This window comes from Heliangelus exortis, chromosome 2 (genome assembly GCF_036169615.1).
Source record: "Heliangelus exortis chromosome 2, bHelExo1.hap1, whole genome shotgun sequence".
NCBI lineage: Eukaryota > Metazoa > Chordata > Aves > Apodiformes > Trochilidae > Heliangelus > Heliangelus exortis.
In genome coordinates this window covers 69,818,961-69,837,552 of record NC_092423.1, presented here as the reverse complement: position 1 = coordinate 69,837,552, position 18,592 = coordinate 69,818,961, and the positions used below count along the sequence as shown (strand labels likewise).

General features: G+C 36.4%; 1 protein-coding gene across 6 annotated transcripts in view; it reads left to right on the top strand.

Annotated features, from left to right (window-relative positions):
• Positions 1-18,592, top strand: part of RELCH (RAB11 binding and LisH domain, coiled-coil and HEAT repeat containing) — a 72,735-nt gene that overhangs the window by 41,504 nt on the left and 12,639 nt on the right. For 3 of the 6 annotated variants that reach the window (XM_071736612.1, XM_071736615.1, XM_071736616.1), the window contains 14 exons: positions 485-556; positions 1,336-1,476; positions 2,178-2,342; positions 3,178-3,325; positions 6,402-6,558; positions 7,108-7,231; positions 7,991-8,039; positions 8,414-8,493; positions 9,350-9,456; positions 10,038-10,137; positions 13,880-13,962; positions 14,863-14,926; positions 16,012-16,150; positions 17,098-17,214. In XM_071736612.1, coding sequence (XP_071592713.1) covers positions 485-556; positions 1,336-1,476; positions 2,178-2,342; positions 3,178-3,325; positions 6,402-6,558; positions 7,108-7,231; positions 7,991-8,039; positions 8,414-8,493; positions 9,350-9,456; positions 10,038-10,137; positions 13,880-13,962; positions 14,863-14,926; positions 16,012-16,150; positions 17,098-17,214 — 1,546 coding nt within the window. Of the gene's footprint in view, positions 1-484; positions 557-1,335; positions 1,477-2,177; positions 2,343-3,177; positions 3,326-6,401; positions 6,559-7,107; positions 7,232-7,990; positions 8,040-8,413; positions 8,494-9,349; positions 9,457-10,037; positions 10,138-13,879; positions 13,963-14,600; positions 14,684-14,862; positions 14,927-16,011; positions 16,151-17,097; positions 17,215-18,592 lie in introns of those variants that run through there. The other 3 variants (XM_071736613.1, XR_011724400.1, XM_071736614.1) reach the window with 3 other exon arrangements.

Below are 18,592 nucleotides of genomic sequence, written 5' to 3'. Positions count from 1 at the left end.
ATCTGTCTTCTTTTGACCCTAATTGCTCAGCAAGACCCCAGCAGCTCTGCTACACGAGTTGGCTCAGAGCACTAGAGGGCACTTGTGTAGCTCTGAGAAGAACAGAGTTCCTGAAGGGCTTACATAAGACAGTATTTCTTGACATGCCAGCTCAGAAGTTACTCATGTTCTTTAGAATACAGCAGCCCATACATAGGCTGCTTTCCACTCTTCTTTTCACTGCATATACATACATACATACTTCTCCAATTCTTCTCTTACAATAAGCTGTGTTTTATAGGGCAACCAGTGAAGGCTGTATCTGCCTTGCAAATGCCTCAGTGCAAGAACTGGAGGCTGCTTAGTACCCATGTACAACATCTATGGGCACAGTCAGTGTTTATCTAAGAAGTGCAGACATAGCCCTCCATTGCAGTTCATTCTAACCACAATTTGAATTCTGGTTACTGCAAAGCAAATAGCCATTCTCTTTTTTCTTTACCAGATCAACCACAAATACCCAGAGAGACGGCTACTGGTAGCAGAATCCTGTGGAGCTCTAGCACCTTACCTTCCAGTAAGTGTTACTGCTGACTCTGAATATCTTTGCTAGTGAAAGCGAGGTGAAAATCTGTTGCATAATGTAAAGATCCCCTTTAATTTAAAATATTTTCAAGTGTGTATGTTATGCAGAGACAGTGATGTTGTCTTCTACTTTATATCACGTGTGTAAGATTCAGTTAATGACATTAAGAAGGAGCTAGCTAGATTGAACTGTATTCCTTTCTAATAAGCTATAAAATGTCTTGAAAAACAGTGTGTTTCAGTAAAAATGAAGGTTTATGTTAGGTTAGGACCGATTAAAGGAAATAATCTCCAAAAAAAGAATTGGCACCCCATAATAAAGTTCATCAGACACTGGAGTGTTACGTGAAGAGTGCTGCTAGTCAGAAGAACCAGCAAAATTAAGTCATTAGCAAACTGGGATTTTGAAGCTTAAGAGGAAGAAAAAAGTAACCCAAATTAAAGCCCACTTCTTCAGTTTAGCAATGCAGTAATTAAACATTCTGTATAGTGGTTTTTGCTGTTATTTTTTGTTTCTATATGAAATAAAGGACTTGAGCTCTGTGCTTAGTAGAACAAAAGGCAATCTAATGAGGCTGCTGGCATTTTATTTTAAGTCATCTTCATCTTTTAATTTTGGAAACTGCATGCGTAATATTCATAGAGATCTGTGGTTGTAGGAAGGAATTTTGTGAGCACTAGTAGAAGGGCAAATTATTTCTGAAAGTTGATATAAACCTGTGTTTCTTGTTTCATTTGATTTTAACAAGTATTTTCCTTGTTTTCAAACAGAAGGAAATTCGTAGTTCATTAGTACTTTCCATGCTGCAGCAAATGCTAATGGAAGATAAGGCAGATTTGGTACGAGAAGCTGTAATCAAAAGCCTTGGCATAATTATGGGATATATTGATGACCCTGACAAATATCAACAGGTAAAATTTAGTTTAGATTCTGTATGGATAAAATGTCTTCTATAGTTATTTCTTCTATAGTTATGAATGGGGGATGCATAACTTGATGCATTTTTACTATATCTTTTCAGATATTTGTAGAAATTCGGTGGTTTATATGACTTGGTTTTATTTTATCACCAAGTCCAAAAAGAAAACAAATGCTTCAAAGTATCATTAGAAGCTTAGGTATAAGCCCCATAGAGAAGCTTTTCTAATCACTCAGTTTGCCTTCAAGTACATAACACTTCATTGCTGCTCACCTGGTAATATTAGCCAGTTTCATATCACAACTTGCTAAAAGAAATCTGTCTACTATAAGAAAGCCTACTTGTAGCTGAACTTACTTCTGCCTAATAATGTTTCAGGTAAGTGAAAATTAAGACCTTCTAATCCTGTCTTTGATGCTTTGAAGGCAGAATGGTAGAATGTGTTTGTGTTGATTCTGATAACTTGACTGTAGAGAAATACTACCAGGATCATTCAAGCACATGCTATTTTAACTTTGTAGATGTGGTGGGAACATCTGTTGAAATGCCCCCCACGTACTACCTTGTTTTATGTTTGTTAATGTAAAGTTTTAAAAATAGATTATAATCTTTTTCTAGTCTGCATATTTTCTGTGGGAAAACCGAAGCATGAATTTTAGGAAAATAATTGCATTCTTTACTGTCTTCTGCCAGGGTTTTGAACTGCTGCTTTCAGCTTTGGGAGACCCTTCAGAACGTGTAGTTAGTGCAACACATCAGGTATTTTTACCTGCTTATGCTGCCTGGACAACAGAACTGGGAAATCTACAGTTCCATCTTATACCTACACTGCTTAATAAAATCGAAAAATTGCTCAGGGTATGTGTTCAGCTGTTTCTATATTGGAAAATTTTATTTGTATCATGATTACATATGAAGGCTTTTTTAAAAAAATACAAAAATATAAGTAATTAATATTCTATGGGGGGGAAACTTTCTGGAGATTTTTGTGATTCTGTCTCATCCTTTGGAAGAACAGAAAAAAAGTAACTGAAAACAAAACCCAAAAAACCCATACTTCTCTTTAACAGTGTTTTGCTTTATAGCCCAATAATTAAAGTGCAGTTCAGAAAATGTTTGCTTGGGACTGTTATTTGATGTTATCTGTTAATCTGAATGCATTTGCCCTATACTTATAAACAATTTGAGTGTCACATAGCGTAGTTTTTAATAAAGTTTTAATAAAACAACAACATAAAAAATAGAATTGAATGAGTTAGGTCCTTTGCAACTTGATTTGCTAGGTGTCTAGAAAGGGCTGGAAGAACAATCTAACACACTTCACAGAGGCACATATTTTCAGAGTACAAGCAACTAGTTTATTCAGTTTTTAGATGCATTGGTCTCTTGAGACCAGGGATTCACATTTCCAAAATGTGCTGAAAAAATGTTCCTTCTGAATATCAGTAAGTTCATTAACATGAACTACTAGATGCCAAAGGCTATATTGCTTTAATGTTTTGAGTAGTGACTTAAGGGTGACAAGGGAATTGTGATGGTGACACAGGCTTCTGGTTAAGATAAATTATTTTATAGTTAATGGCTTTGTGTCGAATTTCATTGCAGATGTGTTGATGTCTCACTAGGGAATACATTCCTCAGCAACAGATCATCCAAACCAAAAGTTTTAATTAAATGTCCTGTTTTGTTTCAGGAAGGAGAACATGGCTTAGATGAACATAAGCTCCACATGTATCTGTCTGCTCTGCAGTCATTGATCCCTTCACTGTTTGCACTGGTGCTACAGAATGCACCTTTCACAAGCAAGGCTAAACTTCAGGGAGAAGTGCCACAAATAGAAGGTAAATGTGGAACTTTTATAAACTTCAGTGTAATTTGGTCACAAATTTAAAATCATTGTTAACTGCAAAGGAAGAATTTCAGGAAAATTTGTTTTCAGGAAAAAGTCCACTTTTACTTGGCATTTGTTTGTATTTTGAGGTTACTTCATAAACATAAGCTGCAGAATTGATGAATAAGCTTTAGTTTTTTATATCCTATCTGTACAATAATGATTGAAGTTTGTGTCCCCGAACCTTTATTTTTAATCCACCTATTCTGTATCCTGTATTTTCATATATAGCAAGTATAGAGAAAGAAATCCAGGGAACCTCTGTCATGATTTGACTTTTCTTTCTTACTTTAATGTTGCTGAATTGACAGAATTTTTTTGTTGTAATTTTTAATAGCAGATTCCAGCATAGGAAGATTTGTCTTGACTTGTCAAATTCTATTTGCTCTGTTTTTCCCTTTCTGGGAAAACATCTTTCTACCTTCTTTCTTCCCACTTCATTCCTACAAAAGAAATCAGTCTGACATGAAGGCTTATCAGATACGTACCTAATTACAAGTATCAGATTATTGATGAAGAAAAAATATCCAAATCATGAATATTTATGAAGTAGTGATTAGCAGCAGAATAAGGGGAACTAAATGCTATCTTTTTATTCTTTTATTTACTTGCCAGTGTTACAGGCAAAATGGCTTCTTTGTGCCCAGTGGCAAAGTTTTATGTAATCCAGTTGGTCTTGCAAAGAAATACTCTGTTGTCCTAGTACACGGCATAAATATTGTGGAAAAAAATTATTTTGCTTTCTGATTTAACTCTTAAATGGCTTGGCTTTTCTTCATATTCATTTCTCCTGACAAATCCTTAAATAATGCTTCCTTTTCCCCACCCATTTCTACACTTGAGAGACCTCATTATCACCAAAAAAGTTTATTTCATCTCTCATTGTTTCTCTTTACTGCTTGAAAGTAACTTTTGAGAAAACAAAGCAATCCTCAGTTTTGAATTCTTAAAGGTTTCTGAAGAATAGATTCTTTTAATAGCCAGTAATAGCTCAAGATGATGATATTATAAATAAAGATAAATAATAAAGATATTATTGTTAATACCTGCTACGTGGTGATAATAGTGCTGTGTGAGAAGATGCAAAGAAAGGTGACTTTGGAAGGTAGCCAGTGGTACATGATTGCACAATATTAATGTGAAAATGTTAAAAATGCTCTGATAAAACTTGTTCATCTGACTTGAGTCCTTTGAAGATGAGCACTTTTACCCTCAGTGGCCGCTGCTTAAATAGGGCTAATACTTTAACAAGGAATTAAAAAACTTAAGGCTTTAGCCTAGTTTGACAGTTTGCTCCTGCATTAAAGTAGATGAAAAAAATATCATGTACTTTTCCACTAATCCATTAACATTGCAGCAACTACAAGCTTGCTTTGTTGAATTTTGCAGTAGGAAAGATGAAATTGGTACTGCTTAAATTTATTGCTGAATAATTTTAAATGTGCTTTAAATTAATTAAGAATAATGAAAACAATGCCATTGTAGTAGGTTTTCAATCTCCAGGTACTTGATGGTCTAGAATTTTTCTGAGGTCTTGTTTTTTACATGTAAATTCTTCTCTTCTGGTAGTTCAAATATTTAAGGAGTCTGAGGAAGGAGCTTTTTATGTAAAGGTTGGAGAAGTTTAATTATTTAACTTTAGCAATACAATTCAGAAAACCTTGCTTGCAAGTAAGTCTACTGTAAATCTGCATGATGCTCTTTGGAATCATAGAATGGTTAGGGTTGGAAGTGACCTGAAAGATCATCTAGTTCCAACCCCTTTGCCATGGGCAGGGACACCTCGCACTAGACAGAGCTTGTTCAAAGCTCCATCCAACCTGTCCCTGAACACTTCCAGGGATGGGGCACCTACAGCTTCCCTGGGCAACCTGTGCTAGTGTCTCACCACCCTCACACTAAAGAATTTCTTCCTAATATCCAGTCTAAATCTGCCCTTTCAGTTTGAAACCATTCCCTCTCATGAGGGACCTATCCCAACAGGCATGCTAAAATTTCTGTCCCATCTTTCTGTAAGACCATTTGAAGTACCAAAAGCCTGCAGTAAGGTCTCCCTAGAAGTCTTTTCCAGGTTAAACTACTCCAACTCTCCGCCTGTCCTCTACACGAGAGGTGTTCCATCCCTCTGATCATCTTCAGGGCCTTCCTCTGGACTCTCTCCACCAGCAGAGGACAAAGCTCTTCTTTGTCCTGAGAGCTTCAGAGCTGGACACAGTATTCCAAGTGGGGTCTCACGAGACCAGAGTATGGGGACAGAATCACCTCTCTTGACCTGCTCATGTTGAGCTGGCTCACGTTGAGCTTTTCCTTCACCAGTATCCAGTCATTCTCCTCAGGGCTGCTCCTCATCCCTTCATCACCCAGCCTCTATTGATACCGGGAGTTCTCCTGACCAGGTTCAGGACCTTTCACTTGGCCTTGTTGAACCTCATGAGGTTCACATGGGCCCACTTCTCAAGCTTGTCCACATCTCTCTGGATGGCATTCTGTCCCTCAGGTGTCAGCCACACCACTCATTTTACTGTCATCTGCAAACTTGCTGAGGGTGCTGGCCCCAACACAGACACCTGAGGGACACCACTCATCACCAGTCTCCTTCTGGACATGGAATTGTTGACCACTACTCTCTGGATGTGACCATCCAGCCAATTCCTTATTCACCAAGAGGACCATCAAGTCCATAGTTCACTTATTCAGAAAGAAGGACCATGTAAAAAACCAGCTAGATGGCATCTATAGCACTTCCCTTGTTCACTGATGCAGTCAGTCTATCATAGAAAGGCCACTAGGTTGGTCAGGCAAGATTTGCCCTTGGGGAATATGTCCTGGCGATAATAATTCCATAATCTCCCTGTACCAGCATTTTGTCTTCAGTGGGGATTATGTAATCTCTTCAGAGATGCATTTAAAAAGCAGTTTGATAACCTTACACAAAGAGTTTCAGACTTTGTTAACTATCTTTACTGGCATCACCTCCAAGGTATTTTCATGTTCTTCTCGTGACTGCTTGTTCTCTACTGTGACAGTCACCAGATTCCCCAGACCCGTGTCACCTCTTCAGGATGTGGCCATCATCATCGGGAGTCGTGAACAATTAGCAGTGTTGTTGCAGCTGTATGATTATCAGCTAGAACACGAGGGTACCACAGGCTGGGAGACACTGCTATGGGTAGTCAACCAACTGTGAGTTAATTTGTATCTTATGGTTTTTAATTTCAGAAGTATTAAAATTAATAGTCCTTAGGTGTGGTTATGTTTAATAATTATTAAACTTTAACGATTTTAAGTATGATTTTGTGTAATAGTTATTAAAAAGGAAGAGGTGCACTTTAATTGCCACACTGAATTTACTTTAATTAATCAGAAAGTAGCAGTTATCTATCAGGATGTGTAGGTAACTACTTTAGAAAAATGTTTCCTTCATCTTTGCAATAGTATAGTCAACTCCATATTGAAGATTCTTATATTCTGAATATCTCATGAAATAGACTCTTTTGCCATAACAGGTGTTTGAAAATGTAGGTCAGACCTTTCTGGCATTTACACCTTTGCTTTCTTCAAGGCTCAGAAATTGTACAGACCATACAGATAATTTTATTAAAAGTAATACTGTTGTCTCTGTGTGTATGTGTATTTATTCAAATTAACAATAAATCTCTACACAAATAACTGAAGAGAAACAAAATATTGGCGTATTCCTTAATGTCCTTTTGTTTCCTGACTTTTTTTTAGGCTACCACAGCTTATAGAAATAGTTGGCAAGATCAATGTAGCATCAACTGCCTGTGTCCATGAGTTTTCTAGATTTTTCTGGAGACTTTGTAGGACATTCGGGAAAATTTTTACGAACACTAAGGTAAGAAGTTACCTCAAATATTCACAAAAAAAAAGTATATTGATAATACATATTCGCTATATTTACAGTGTACCTGAATACCTGCACTTTATATGACCATATATATTTGCATGTCAAATGGCCTTCTCATCTTCATTCAAGGAAGGAATTTTTTCTTTAAACTCTATTTATATTTTCTTTGTGAATGGGACGGAGTGTGAGAGATCCTTGTTCTAGTAATTTAGCAATTTTTTTTCTTCAGAACAGTGTTTGTGGTGTACTTAAATACTGCAGCATGTGCTTGATTGGAAGCTTAAAATTAATGCTTTCCCTGCTTGGAAGTTATCTTTAGAACTCTTGCTTCTACAAATTCTTTTGATACTGATTATCACAGCTATGTGCACTTAATGGACAGCAAAGATATAAAACAAAAAACTTGGTTTTTACATGTAAAAAATGTTTTACTTGGTTTACTGTATAAAACCATATAACCCTAAAGCCTGAATAAGTGTATTGCCAAGAGACTTCAATTTCTGGTGTCAGGAGTGCTAAGTACTGCTACCTTTAGTATGGGTACTCAGTAGAAATGTTTATGCTCTTATGTCATACTTTAAATTTGTGTAAAAGCTCTTTAAAGGTGTTTTTTCTTTCTATATCTTCGAAATATCCTTTGTCTGTTGTGGATTTGTTGGGGTCCCCTCCCCCTATTATTCTTAATTTTTTTCTCAATTGATACTGGTGACAGGTTTTCTTAAATGGTATTCATCATCCTATCTATAGGTAAAACCTCAGTTCCAGGAAATCTTAAGACTCTCTGAGGAAAACATAGGTAAGTAGCTTTTTAGTCATGTAAATATATAAAAGTTTATGTTAATCAGAACTGGAAAAACCCTGTCAATCTCTTGTACAAATAACATTTTCAGACTGCAGTTCTGAAATTTGTCATTGCTCTGAAATGCTAAAAATCAGATCTTCATATGAATGCAACACTTAGAACTTTGTGCGAAGTACAATCTCAAATCCAAATACCACTTGAGCTTTATTTTAGCACGTGTGTGTATGTGTGCTTATATAACTATACACATTCTTTGTGCACCTATAAAGTCTGGCAAGTCTACCCCATATATACAAAAATATATATTGCACACACATGTATGCACATATGTATATGTAAAACTTTATTTCTTCATTATGTTTCATTAGATTCCACAGCAGGTAACGGAGTGCTAACAAAAGCAACAGTTCCTATCTATGCAACAGGGGTCCTTACATGCTATATTCAGGTAGGTTTGTTTTTCTGTTTTTTTGTTAAATATATAATAATATGTGTAATTTATTCCACAAAGAAGCCTTGACTGCTTTATTTGAAAACTTGCTTTCCTTTTGTGCTTTGAAGGTAATAAGTGGGTAGCTGTAAACACTAAGGTTTTCTAGTGAGGTTGTCTGCTACATTTAGATGATAGTCATCAGTGTTTAAATAAGAGTTCAGTAAATTTTAAAACAGCATTTGGCATCTTCACCACTGCTAACATAAACAACTGCCATCTACCTCTACTGTTATTCCGTGAATGTATACTTGGCCATTTAACAGTGACCCCTGCAAATATATTTACAAAATTAACTGTAACAGATAAGCATGTAAATTGCCATTTTAGGCATAGTTGGAATCTTAAAATTTTAGTGCTACCTAGTACTAAAATAAACACTCCATAAATAATACTGCTTAGCGCTCCTACAGTTATGAACTGGCATATACAGAGCTTACAGGAATATGAAATATTTCATTATAGCAAATGTTTAGTGGTCTGTGAGCAGCCATGAAGGTGCTTAAGTCCTCCTCTTAAGTGTTTCTTTAGTAAAGCAATTTAGTAGTTGATGCACAAGTATGTGCTTAGTTGATGAAATAGAGAAAAACAGTCCCTGTATGTGCTTAGTTGATGAAATACAGAAACACAGTCCCTTCTTGTGTTTGCTTTGAAGGCTTCTTGTTGTTAAACCACATTTTTAAAGTACATAATAAGAGTGTTAGAGGCTAAATCTAGTTTATTCTCATTTACAGTTTGTCTCTTTTGCAGCTGTAGGTCATCACAGCCACAGCTCTGCTTCTTAAACATTCAACATTGTTCACTCTGCTTTCAGGAGGAAGACCGCAAGCTGTTGGTTGGATTCTTAGAAGATGTGATGACCATGCTGTCACTGTCCCATGCTCCTCTTGATAGCCTGAAAGCTTCCTTTGTGGAACTGGGGTAAAGACTGTACCTTGGAATTGACTAGCTCTAAATATATTAGAAGTTTTTATTAAAAGCTGCCAATCTGGCTGTAATTCCAATCACTTTGATGCTGTGGGTGAATAAAGGGTATACTTGCCTTTTTTTCCTTAGTGTTCCACAAAATTTAAACTTTTAATCTGTAGATGAAAAACTAGTGGTTAAAAAAAATTCCGAAGTGTAAAAAAGAAACTGAAAACCAAACAAAATAAGCCACAAAAATCAATCACTGAAGACAAAATGGAAATTAATTTTGTGTTTTGCGTAGTCTTATGATGCATTCTAAATATATATTTGCACTCAGTTCATTATCCTAATTTATTAAAAATTATATTAAGTGTTTTTAAAAAAAAAACCAACAACTTCAAAATGCAGCATGTTTTCTAGACAGTAACATATTTCATGTCCTTCAGAATCCCTCTGAGAGGATAGATGTTGGGAGTTTTACATTTGTTGAACAATGGATCCTTGAGACAACGTTTTGTAGGCAAACAACAACATATTCAGGATTTGGGGGTATTTTTTTGTTTTGTTTTAAACGCCCAACTGTTTTCTTTTAGTGCAAACCCAGCTTACCATGAGCTGCTATTAACTGTCTTATGGTATGGAGTTGTCCATACATCTGCTCTTGTTCGATGTACAGCTGCTAGAATGTTTGAGGTAAGCCTTATCTAAACTTTTTTACAACTTCATAAGACTAGAGATGATTTTTTTTAACAACAGTTGTTCATGTGATCTTGCTACATTCTTAAAAATTGCAAATTACTTAAATAAGTTGTGTACTGTGTGATGGAGCAGGTAGTTTTTGTGCAGTTGTTTCTATATCTGTTCTGTAGCCAACAGCATATCTTTCATTGAGCAATTTGTCAATGGCCACTTACAAGCTGTTTCTGTTGTAGCTGTGCGTGTGTTCTTTGATCTGCTGCTTGATTGTTCTCTTCTGATTATTGCATGCTGAACATTTTCCAACTGTGAAAACGCATTTCATTGCTAAACTGTTCAAACCACAATTAAATACATCATCAAATGTGTTTGCTTAGGTCTGTAGATAACAATAGACAAATATCTCTGAGTTTTAATACTTACTTTTGCTATACAACACCTCATCAGTAGTCTTAATTCACAGGTTACAGGTTTTCATTACTTTTTGTGTATACTCAGATAATGCAGGTGAATTGCAACTTAAAATGGTTGCCCTTGGATCCAAATATGATGGTAAAAATATAAATTTAACCAATTATGGGGTTTTTTCACTTTAAAATTAAAATAATTTGCTTTTACTTTACTTGCCACATAGTGACAACTTCATCTTTTCCCTAACATCTATATATCATTTGTTTATGATAAAACCTGTTCCATTTAAGTAATAAGTTTGCTTTTATTTCCACATAATGCCTTTATGCATTTGTTGCATCAAGTGTTCATTAAAAATGGCACAGACAAAAACTCAGGGAAATTATGCACTTGCTGAACAATGGGATTTTTTTTTTTTAGATATATTTCTAATGGCATCCAATAAATAACAGACCATTGATTTTTTCCGTTTTTTTTTTCTATACCTTTACAGTTTTTTCCACATTTACCTCATTTGGATAGCTCTGCAGTGGACCTGCTACCTTGTATCTATTTGCAAAAGTATTTCTCAAGTCTCCCTCAGAAAAAAAAGAGCATTTAACATAACCCTTACTGTTCTTTGCAACTCTGCAAGTCGTGGCAGATGAAGCTCTTAACAGCCACTTTAAGACTTACTGAGATTTGAGTTGAAAACATACAGCCTTGTGTTTTTGGAGATGACAATTTTTGGTTACCCTTGAAATATTTTTGAGTTGTTTGGGGTGGGGTTTTTTTGTTTGTTTTGTTTGTGGGGTTTATTATTTTTTTTTCCTAACTCTATCAAGAACATTGCTTGCATTCTATATTTGTAATACTAAGCTCTTTTTTTATAAACATCAGCCAAACATTTGAAAGACCTCGAGTTATAACAGGTTGTTGTCTTATTTTCAGTTTCTTTATGAATTCAGCTGAATTATGTTTATTTTTTGACAGTCTTGCACGCTGTTTCACAGATCCCAGAATTTGGGTTGGAAGGGACCTTCAAAGGTCATCTAGTCCAGGTGCCCTGCCATGACTGCTTGTTTCCTAGCATACTTAAGGTTTTACTAAAACATTGGCAGCTTTGTTGCAGACACTTTTCTCATTTGAAAGTAGTATTATCACTTTTTTTATACGTTAGCATACATATTTATACATGGTGACATGGAAATTTGGGAGTCATCTGTTTGAAGGTAATGGTTGGTTTTACTTTTGGAAGATTCCTTCATTCAAGGAATTTCTGAAGTCTGACTGCTGAATGGGAAAGCCCAGCTATTAGGTAATAAAATCAAGAATATGTCAGCTGCAGGACAGTTCTATGAGAATTATCAAGATTCTGAGCAGCACAGGGGTCTGTACAGCAGCACACGTGCTGCTATGATTTGCTGCTTCAATACCAAACTTCAATACCAAACCTTTACAGCCTGTTAAGGATTGGAAGGACACAGAAATGATTTGGAGCTATTGTACCACTTCTCTCCTTCAAATACAGGAAGATTTGTGCAATGGTTTTTAAGGTCTCTTATATATAAGAATATATAAGTATATATAAGTAACAATCACACATTAATCTAGTGGAGTCAAAACAGGATAAAAATTTGTGCCATCTCTCTCACTTTGCCTTTAGATGCTGCTAACCTGGCTTTCCCCATCCAGCAGTTTCTCTTGCTTGTGTTAATATTTCAGTCAGTAGTTTCCCATTTAGATGTTGATGCAAACAGATTTGATTGCTGCTGGTTTGAACATGAAGCTCATAGTTGAGTTGTAAGCTTTGTTGGTCTGTGTAGGTTCAAGGCTAGGAACACAGTTGGAGTGACAGCTGAATTATAAAGTATACTTTATTTTCTGTAAGAGAATAATTCTGTTCACCATGCTTTACCATAATGGGAAGTGTGGCAGCCCACATAGTCATGCAGCTGAGATTGTTCTAAATTGCTTGCTAATTGTGTAAATCCCAAGCATTTTTTTTTTTCAAAGCACTACATTACCTCTAGGTTTTTCTCAGAATGAGATATGTAAAGAAAACTGAAGTTCCTTAAAATTGAAAATGTTAAGCATTCTCTGTTTTGGTAAGTGGGAAAGCTGGTAAATGTGTGTGAGAGTAAAATCATCACAGAGAAAGCAGTAAGCTGTTTCCTTAGCAGCTGCTTGAAGAGTAGCCCATAAGCTCAACCAGTCAGCACTTTAAGTTGTTGCAGTGTAAATAACCATGGAAAGTATTAATATTAAAATGGAATAGTTGAACTGACATTCCTAATACTTTCTGAATATCAAATATAGGAAGTTGCAGGTTTCCCCCTTCAGATGCTTTGCAGCAGTAATGCAATGTTCTTGCACATCTTTACAATTCTCTCCCCATTCTTCCTTCTCCAGCTGTCTTCTGAAATGCCACAAGACATTCAGTGCACGTGTGTGGCCATGCTTGCATTCAGTGTTTATAAAGCAGGAATGCTCAAACAGCAGAATGTAAAACCTTTTCTAGTTAGATGGCATAAATGGCACCTGGTAACATCTAAATTCAAATGATTTCCATATATGTATGGGTAATAAATTCCACTGTTACCTCAATTTTTTATGTTTGGGATGTATTGCCACAAATATATCTCTTCCTTAGTTTTCAGGAAGACTAAGTGAAATACATTTCATGACTAATCCAAAGATCCTCCTTTTTCTACCTGCATAGAGCAGCAAGGCAAATGTGGGAAATTTTGCATACATACTGCTTGGACAGCAGTTAAATCTAAAACAGTCCTGAATGACTTTAAGGAAAGCTTAGTGACATCTGGTAAGGTGCTGTTGGGCACACTAAAAGGTCTGGAAGTTACCACTCAGTGCAGGAAAAGTGCACACATATGACCTAGCTAAAGACATGTATTTTGCATGTCAAGGCCACCTAGTGAGAAACAACATTTAGATTAAGCTGTCAAGCTCAAATTAGCATAGCTTTAGTATTTAATGTTACATAATGGTATGTAAAATTACATGATTCTATTAGCAATATAATTGCATTATAATACATAATAATTGCTAAACTTTTGAGAGTTGGAATTTGAAAGTAGCTGAAAATAGAGAAAATATCATCATGTTGTTGAATCTGTCAGGTTTGTGCTGATTGCCAGACCACTTCAGCTTTCTTCATGCCTTTGCATATATGAAGCACTAGTGTAGCAGTATCTGCTTAGCTTCTAATTTTGGTTTGCTTTTTGTGTTTTTTCTTTCTCTCTCTTGGTTGTGCCGTTCTTCTTCCCATGATACTGTGCTCACTCTTTCCGTGCATCACCTGTGATACCCCCCTGCTCCGACCATTCAGCTGTTGGTGAAGGGGGTACATGAAACTCTGGTAGCTCAGAGAGTTGTTCCTGCTCTCATTACTCTCTCCAGTGACCCTGAAATGTAAGTTTCCTGACTGTCTTGTATACCTGGCATCCCTCTTAATACTGAGGAAGAAATAACCATCAGTTCTGTTTCTTGTTCTGGCTGAAAACTTGAATTAGTTATAAAGAAAAGCAACTCAGTTGTTTGTAAATTAAAAGGTTTAGTGCAACACCTAGAACCAAACTGGATAAAACTGCCAGATAAACTCTAAGTAGAAAAATTAAACCAATGCCACTTAATTTTTATGGCTTTTTATATTTAATCTTAGTTTTGAAATTTGCTCAGATCATTTCTAGCAGAAAGCTGGATCCTAAAATTTTCTGTAGTGCTGTTAGCTTTACTATTGGAAAATTAAATGTCATCTGCATTTTTGGCTGTATCTAATTTTTCTGGTGGATAGCTGCAGTACTTAATTTCTCAGAGATTCTGATGTGATATTTCTTTCAAACTAAGGAGGGATGCTTTGCTAATCTCACTAACAGGTTGTTGCTAATAAATTCTGCAGCATGAATAGAGTCTTAAATGTTTTAATGTCTTGTGTGGATGACTAAACCAAGAAAAACCCCAAGAGTCTGCCTGCCCATCCTCAGTCACAGCTAACCCAGTTCTTCCAAGTTTACCAAACCATTTTTTATTGCATGTTGACTGGTTTACAGCTGACTCTTCGAGGCATGAGTGAAGCCTTAATTGACAAGCGGGTTGCTCCGGCCCTTGTTACCTTGTCCAGTGATCCTGAATTGTGAGTTTCAGATTGAGACTTGAGTTAATCCTGTCTGTCTTTTTCCTGGCCTGCTTTTTTTGTTTTGTCATTGCTAGAAACTAATGTAACTTATAGTACTAATATTTAAATTTTGTTTTATTTTTAGTTAATTATAGTCTTAAGGTTTAATATCTTAAAGACTATTTTTTCTGTTGTAGTTCAGTCAGGATTGCAACAATTCCTGCTTTTGGGACCATCATGGAAACTGTTACTCAGAGAGAGGTAAGACACCTGTTGTGAGGCTGGTTTTTTCTGTAGCATAAGAAGTGGGTGATTTTTTTTTTTTTCCTCATTAGTCTAGAAATCTAATAAAGACATTTCTGTTTAAATATCAAACCAAACTAAACAAGAAACCGCTTATGTACAGGAGGAGGTCTGTGCTAGAGGATGGGAAAACCTATGCTCAAAATTTTTTTTAGAGCATTCTCCAATGCATTTGAGAAATCTAAGTCCATTATTTCCAGATAAAATAGCTTTACTCTAAAATGCTAATCAGAAAGTCATGGTGGGATTCAGTTACTTACATGTCAATATGTTGTCCCATTTTATTTGCTTTGGGGTATCCTCCTTGATTTTCAACTACTTTAGAAATCTCTTGTCATTATATAATGACCTTATATAATTAATCTGCTATATCTGCTGTTTTAGACCCCAGTGTCCAAGATTACAATAAAAGACATCATAGTGACATAACTGGAAAATCCTGGAGGATGATACAGATGTGCAAACTTCCACCTGTTTTTTTTCCATGGTAGAACTTCACTTATAGATCAGAATCAGACACTCAGGGCAGCAATAGAAATACTGTGTTTTGTTTTATCTGGTAACTGTACAATCAAATTTCTTCTTAAAGTCCTGACAACTTTTTGCAGAGCTTGCATTCTTCCTGTAATTTCAACATACTCTAAAAGAATGTGTTTGAGGAAATGTGAGTAAGAAGTCGGTGATGACTCACAAGTACTTGGAAGATGGATGTTACAATTTTGTAGCTTGGAATGCATGCCTATAATCAGCTTGGGAAGAATACTGTTTTGTTACCACACAAAAAATACTGTATCCATTGCACTAATTATAATAAGCCTTGGAGTACAGAGGTGATACAGCCTTCCAAAATGTATCAGAAAATGTTATTTTTAGAACTTTTTAGTCTTTATATGTAGAGCTGCATTAAAGAGTTTGGAATATCCTGTCAGAAAAAAATTATAGATTAATAGAAGTTCCAAGGTTTATCATGTGAGAACTAACCATAGCAGCTGCTAGAATCTTAATTCTTCTGTGCACTTCTCATTTCTCTGGGAATAATTAAGCTTCTGGAAAGAGTAAAAATGCAGCTGGCGTCTTTCCTGGAAGATCCTCAATATCAAGACCAACATTCTCTGCATACAGAAATCATAAAAACATTTGGAAGAGTCGGACCTAATGCTGAGCCCAGATTTAGAGATGAATGTAAGTTGCATCAGTGGGAAAAATACAGTTTCCCTCTTTCTGTCCCAAAGCTAATAGGCTAATAGTATGCCAATTATGTTGATTTTTTTTTTTTTTTTTTAAGTTTGTTTCTTTTTTTTTTTTTTACTTTCTGGGTTTTATAAAAAGCCTGAAAACTCTTGTTTTCAGGGTTTGGTACATTCCAATATTTAAGATTTTACTGATACAGTTTTCACTTAATTTAACATACCAGTGTATACTGAACACCATCACTGGACTGGAGGGGAATGGTCACATAACTGCAGAGAAAATTTGAAGTTGTCTTTTTTTTTTTTCTAAACTGATGTGTAAAATGCTTCCTGCTCCCACTTCCCTTATTGCTTCACCCGCTCCTGTCATATAAATTTCAGATGTTTTACGCATTTTAAAATTCATTGAATCCAGATTAACAAATTTTTTTTTTCATGGCTCTGATATGTAAAGCACATAGAAAAGCAATGTAAATTTTCAGATTGTCTTAAATATACTTGTATACAAAGCATAAGAAGCTACCATGCCTCCCAACTGCAGGCATCTTGTTTAGCAGCTTAAGCTCATGAGATAAGCTTCCTCTCTAGCCAGCAAATATTTCTGATATGCATATCTCTGTGACTAGCTTATCAGCTGTATTTATAAAATAGAAGCATTTTTAAGACAATTGTAGCAGCAAGAGAGTAATAATGCTGCAAAATATTTTCTGTACACTGTTACTATGTTTTCATTTTAGATGGATTTATAACAGTTTTATTTCAAGTTCAAGTTGATCAGTTAAATCTGCAATGATAGTCCCATCAAAAACCATTATTTGCAGTTCTTATTCCACAGTGATGTGTAATGCTTCAGATGCCTGAGAATTGCCAATTAGCAACTGTTTAATGATAAACAAGCCTACAGAAAGCAATTTCAAGTTCTTATTCCTGTATTTACAGTTGTTATTCCACACTTGCACAAGCTGGCCTTGGTCAACAACCAGCAGTCCGTGGATTCGAAGAGACTGGATATTGCTACACACCTGTTTGAATCCTACAGTGCTCTTTCCTGTTGCTGTATCCTTTTTTTAAGGGAAGTTTAGCTGCTAATTCTCTGGTGTGAGATTAAATACTTGAGAAATAACTAAGTATGGTTTTGAATATGGGGTGTAAAACATCATCTGCTCAGTGTAAAGATGTTTTCACAGGAAGTGGATGTGGTGAGTTGACCTTGGCTGGATGCCAGTTGCCCACCAAGCTTCTCTGTCTTACTGCCTTTAGTTCCTCCTGTGCTATTCAACATCTTTGTCAGGGAGAGGGACAGTGGAATTGAGTGCACCCTCAGCAAGCTTGCTGGTGACTCCAAACTGTGTGGTGTGGTGTGGTGTGGTCAAGATGCTGGAGGGAAGGGATGCCATCCAGAAGGGCTTTGACAGGCTTGAGAGGTGGGCCCATACCAACCCCATGAATTTCAGCAGGGCCAAGTGCAAGGTCCTGTACTTGGTTCAGGGCAAGACCAAGCACAAGTTTGGAAAGAGAATGGATTGAGAACAGCCCTGAGGAAAAGGACTTGGAATTTCTGAGATGAGAGCCATGCAATGGCCAGCAATATACACTTGCAGCTCAGAAAGCCAAGATCCTGGGCCACATCATAAAAAACATGGCCAGCATGTTGAGAGAGGTGATTCTGCTCCTCTATTCCTCTCTCATGGGCTCACACACCGGGAGTACTGTGAGTTTTGGAATCCCTAACACAGGAAAAATATGGAGCTGTGGAGCAAGCCCAGAGGAGGGCCATGATGAAGACTGGCTGAGATAGTTCAGGTTGTTCATCCTGGAGAAGGCTCCTAGAAGACCTAGAAGGCCTTCAAGTACCTCGGGGTGTATAGGAAATCTGGAGAGGGACTTTTTGCAAGGGTGTGTAGTGACAGGACAAGGAGTAATGGTTTTAAACTGGAAGAGGAGAGATTTAGGTTAGACATTAGGAAGAATTTCTTTCTTGTGAGGGAGGTGAGATGCTGGCAGAGGTTGCCCAGGGAAACTGTGGCTTGGAACTAGATAATCTTTAAGGTTCCTTCCTACCCAAACCATTTTGTGATTCTGTGATCACTCCCCATTTCAGTAGAAACAGGGTTGGAATGTGTTGAAAATTAAATTGAAAAAAACAAACAAAAAAAATCATGGGTCAAGGTAAAAGAAGTTTCATAAAAGAAAAGGCACTCATGGCAGCAAAAGGAAAACAAAAGATTTATTCTTCCCATCATCAGGTGATATCCAGCCACCTCCCAGGAAACAGAGAACACATAGTTGTTGCACCAGAAGACAAACATCATATTAACAAGTGCCACCCATCCTCTCTCTTAGTTTTTGTTACTGAGCAGGTACTATATGGTATGGAATATCCCTTTGGTCAGTTTGTGTCAGCTCTCCTGCCTGTCCCCTCCCAAGGTCTTCC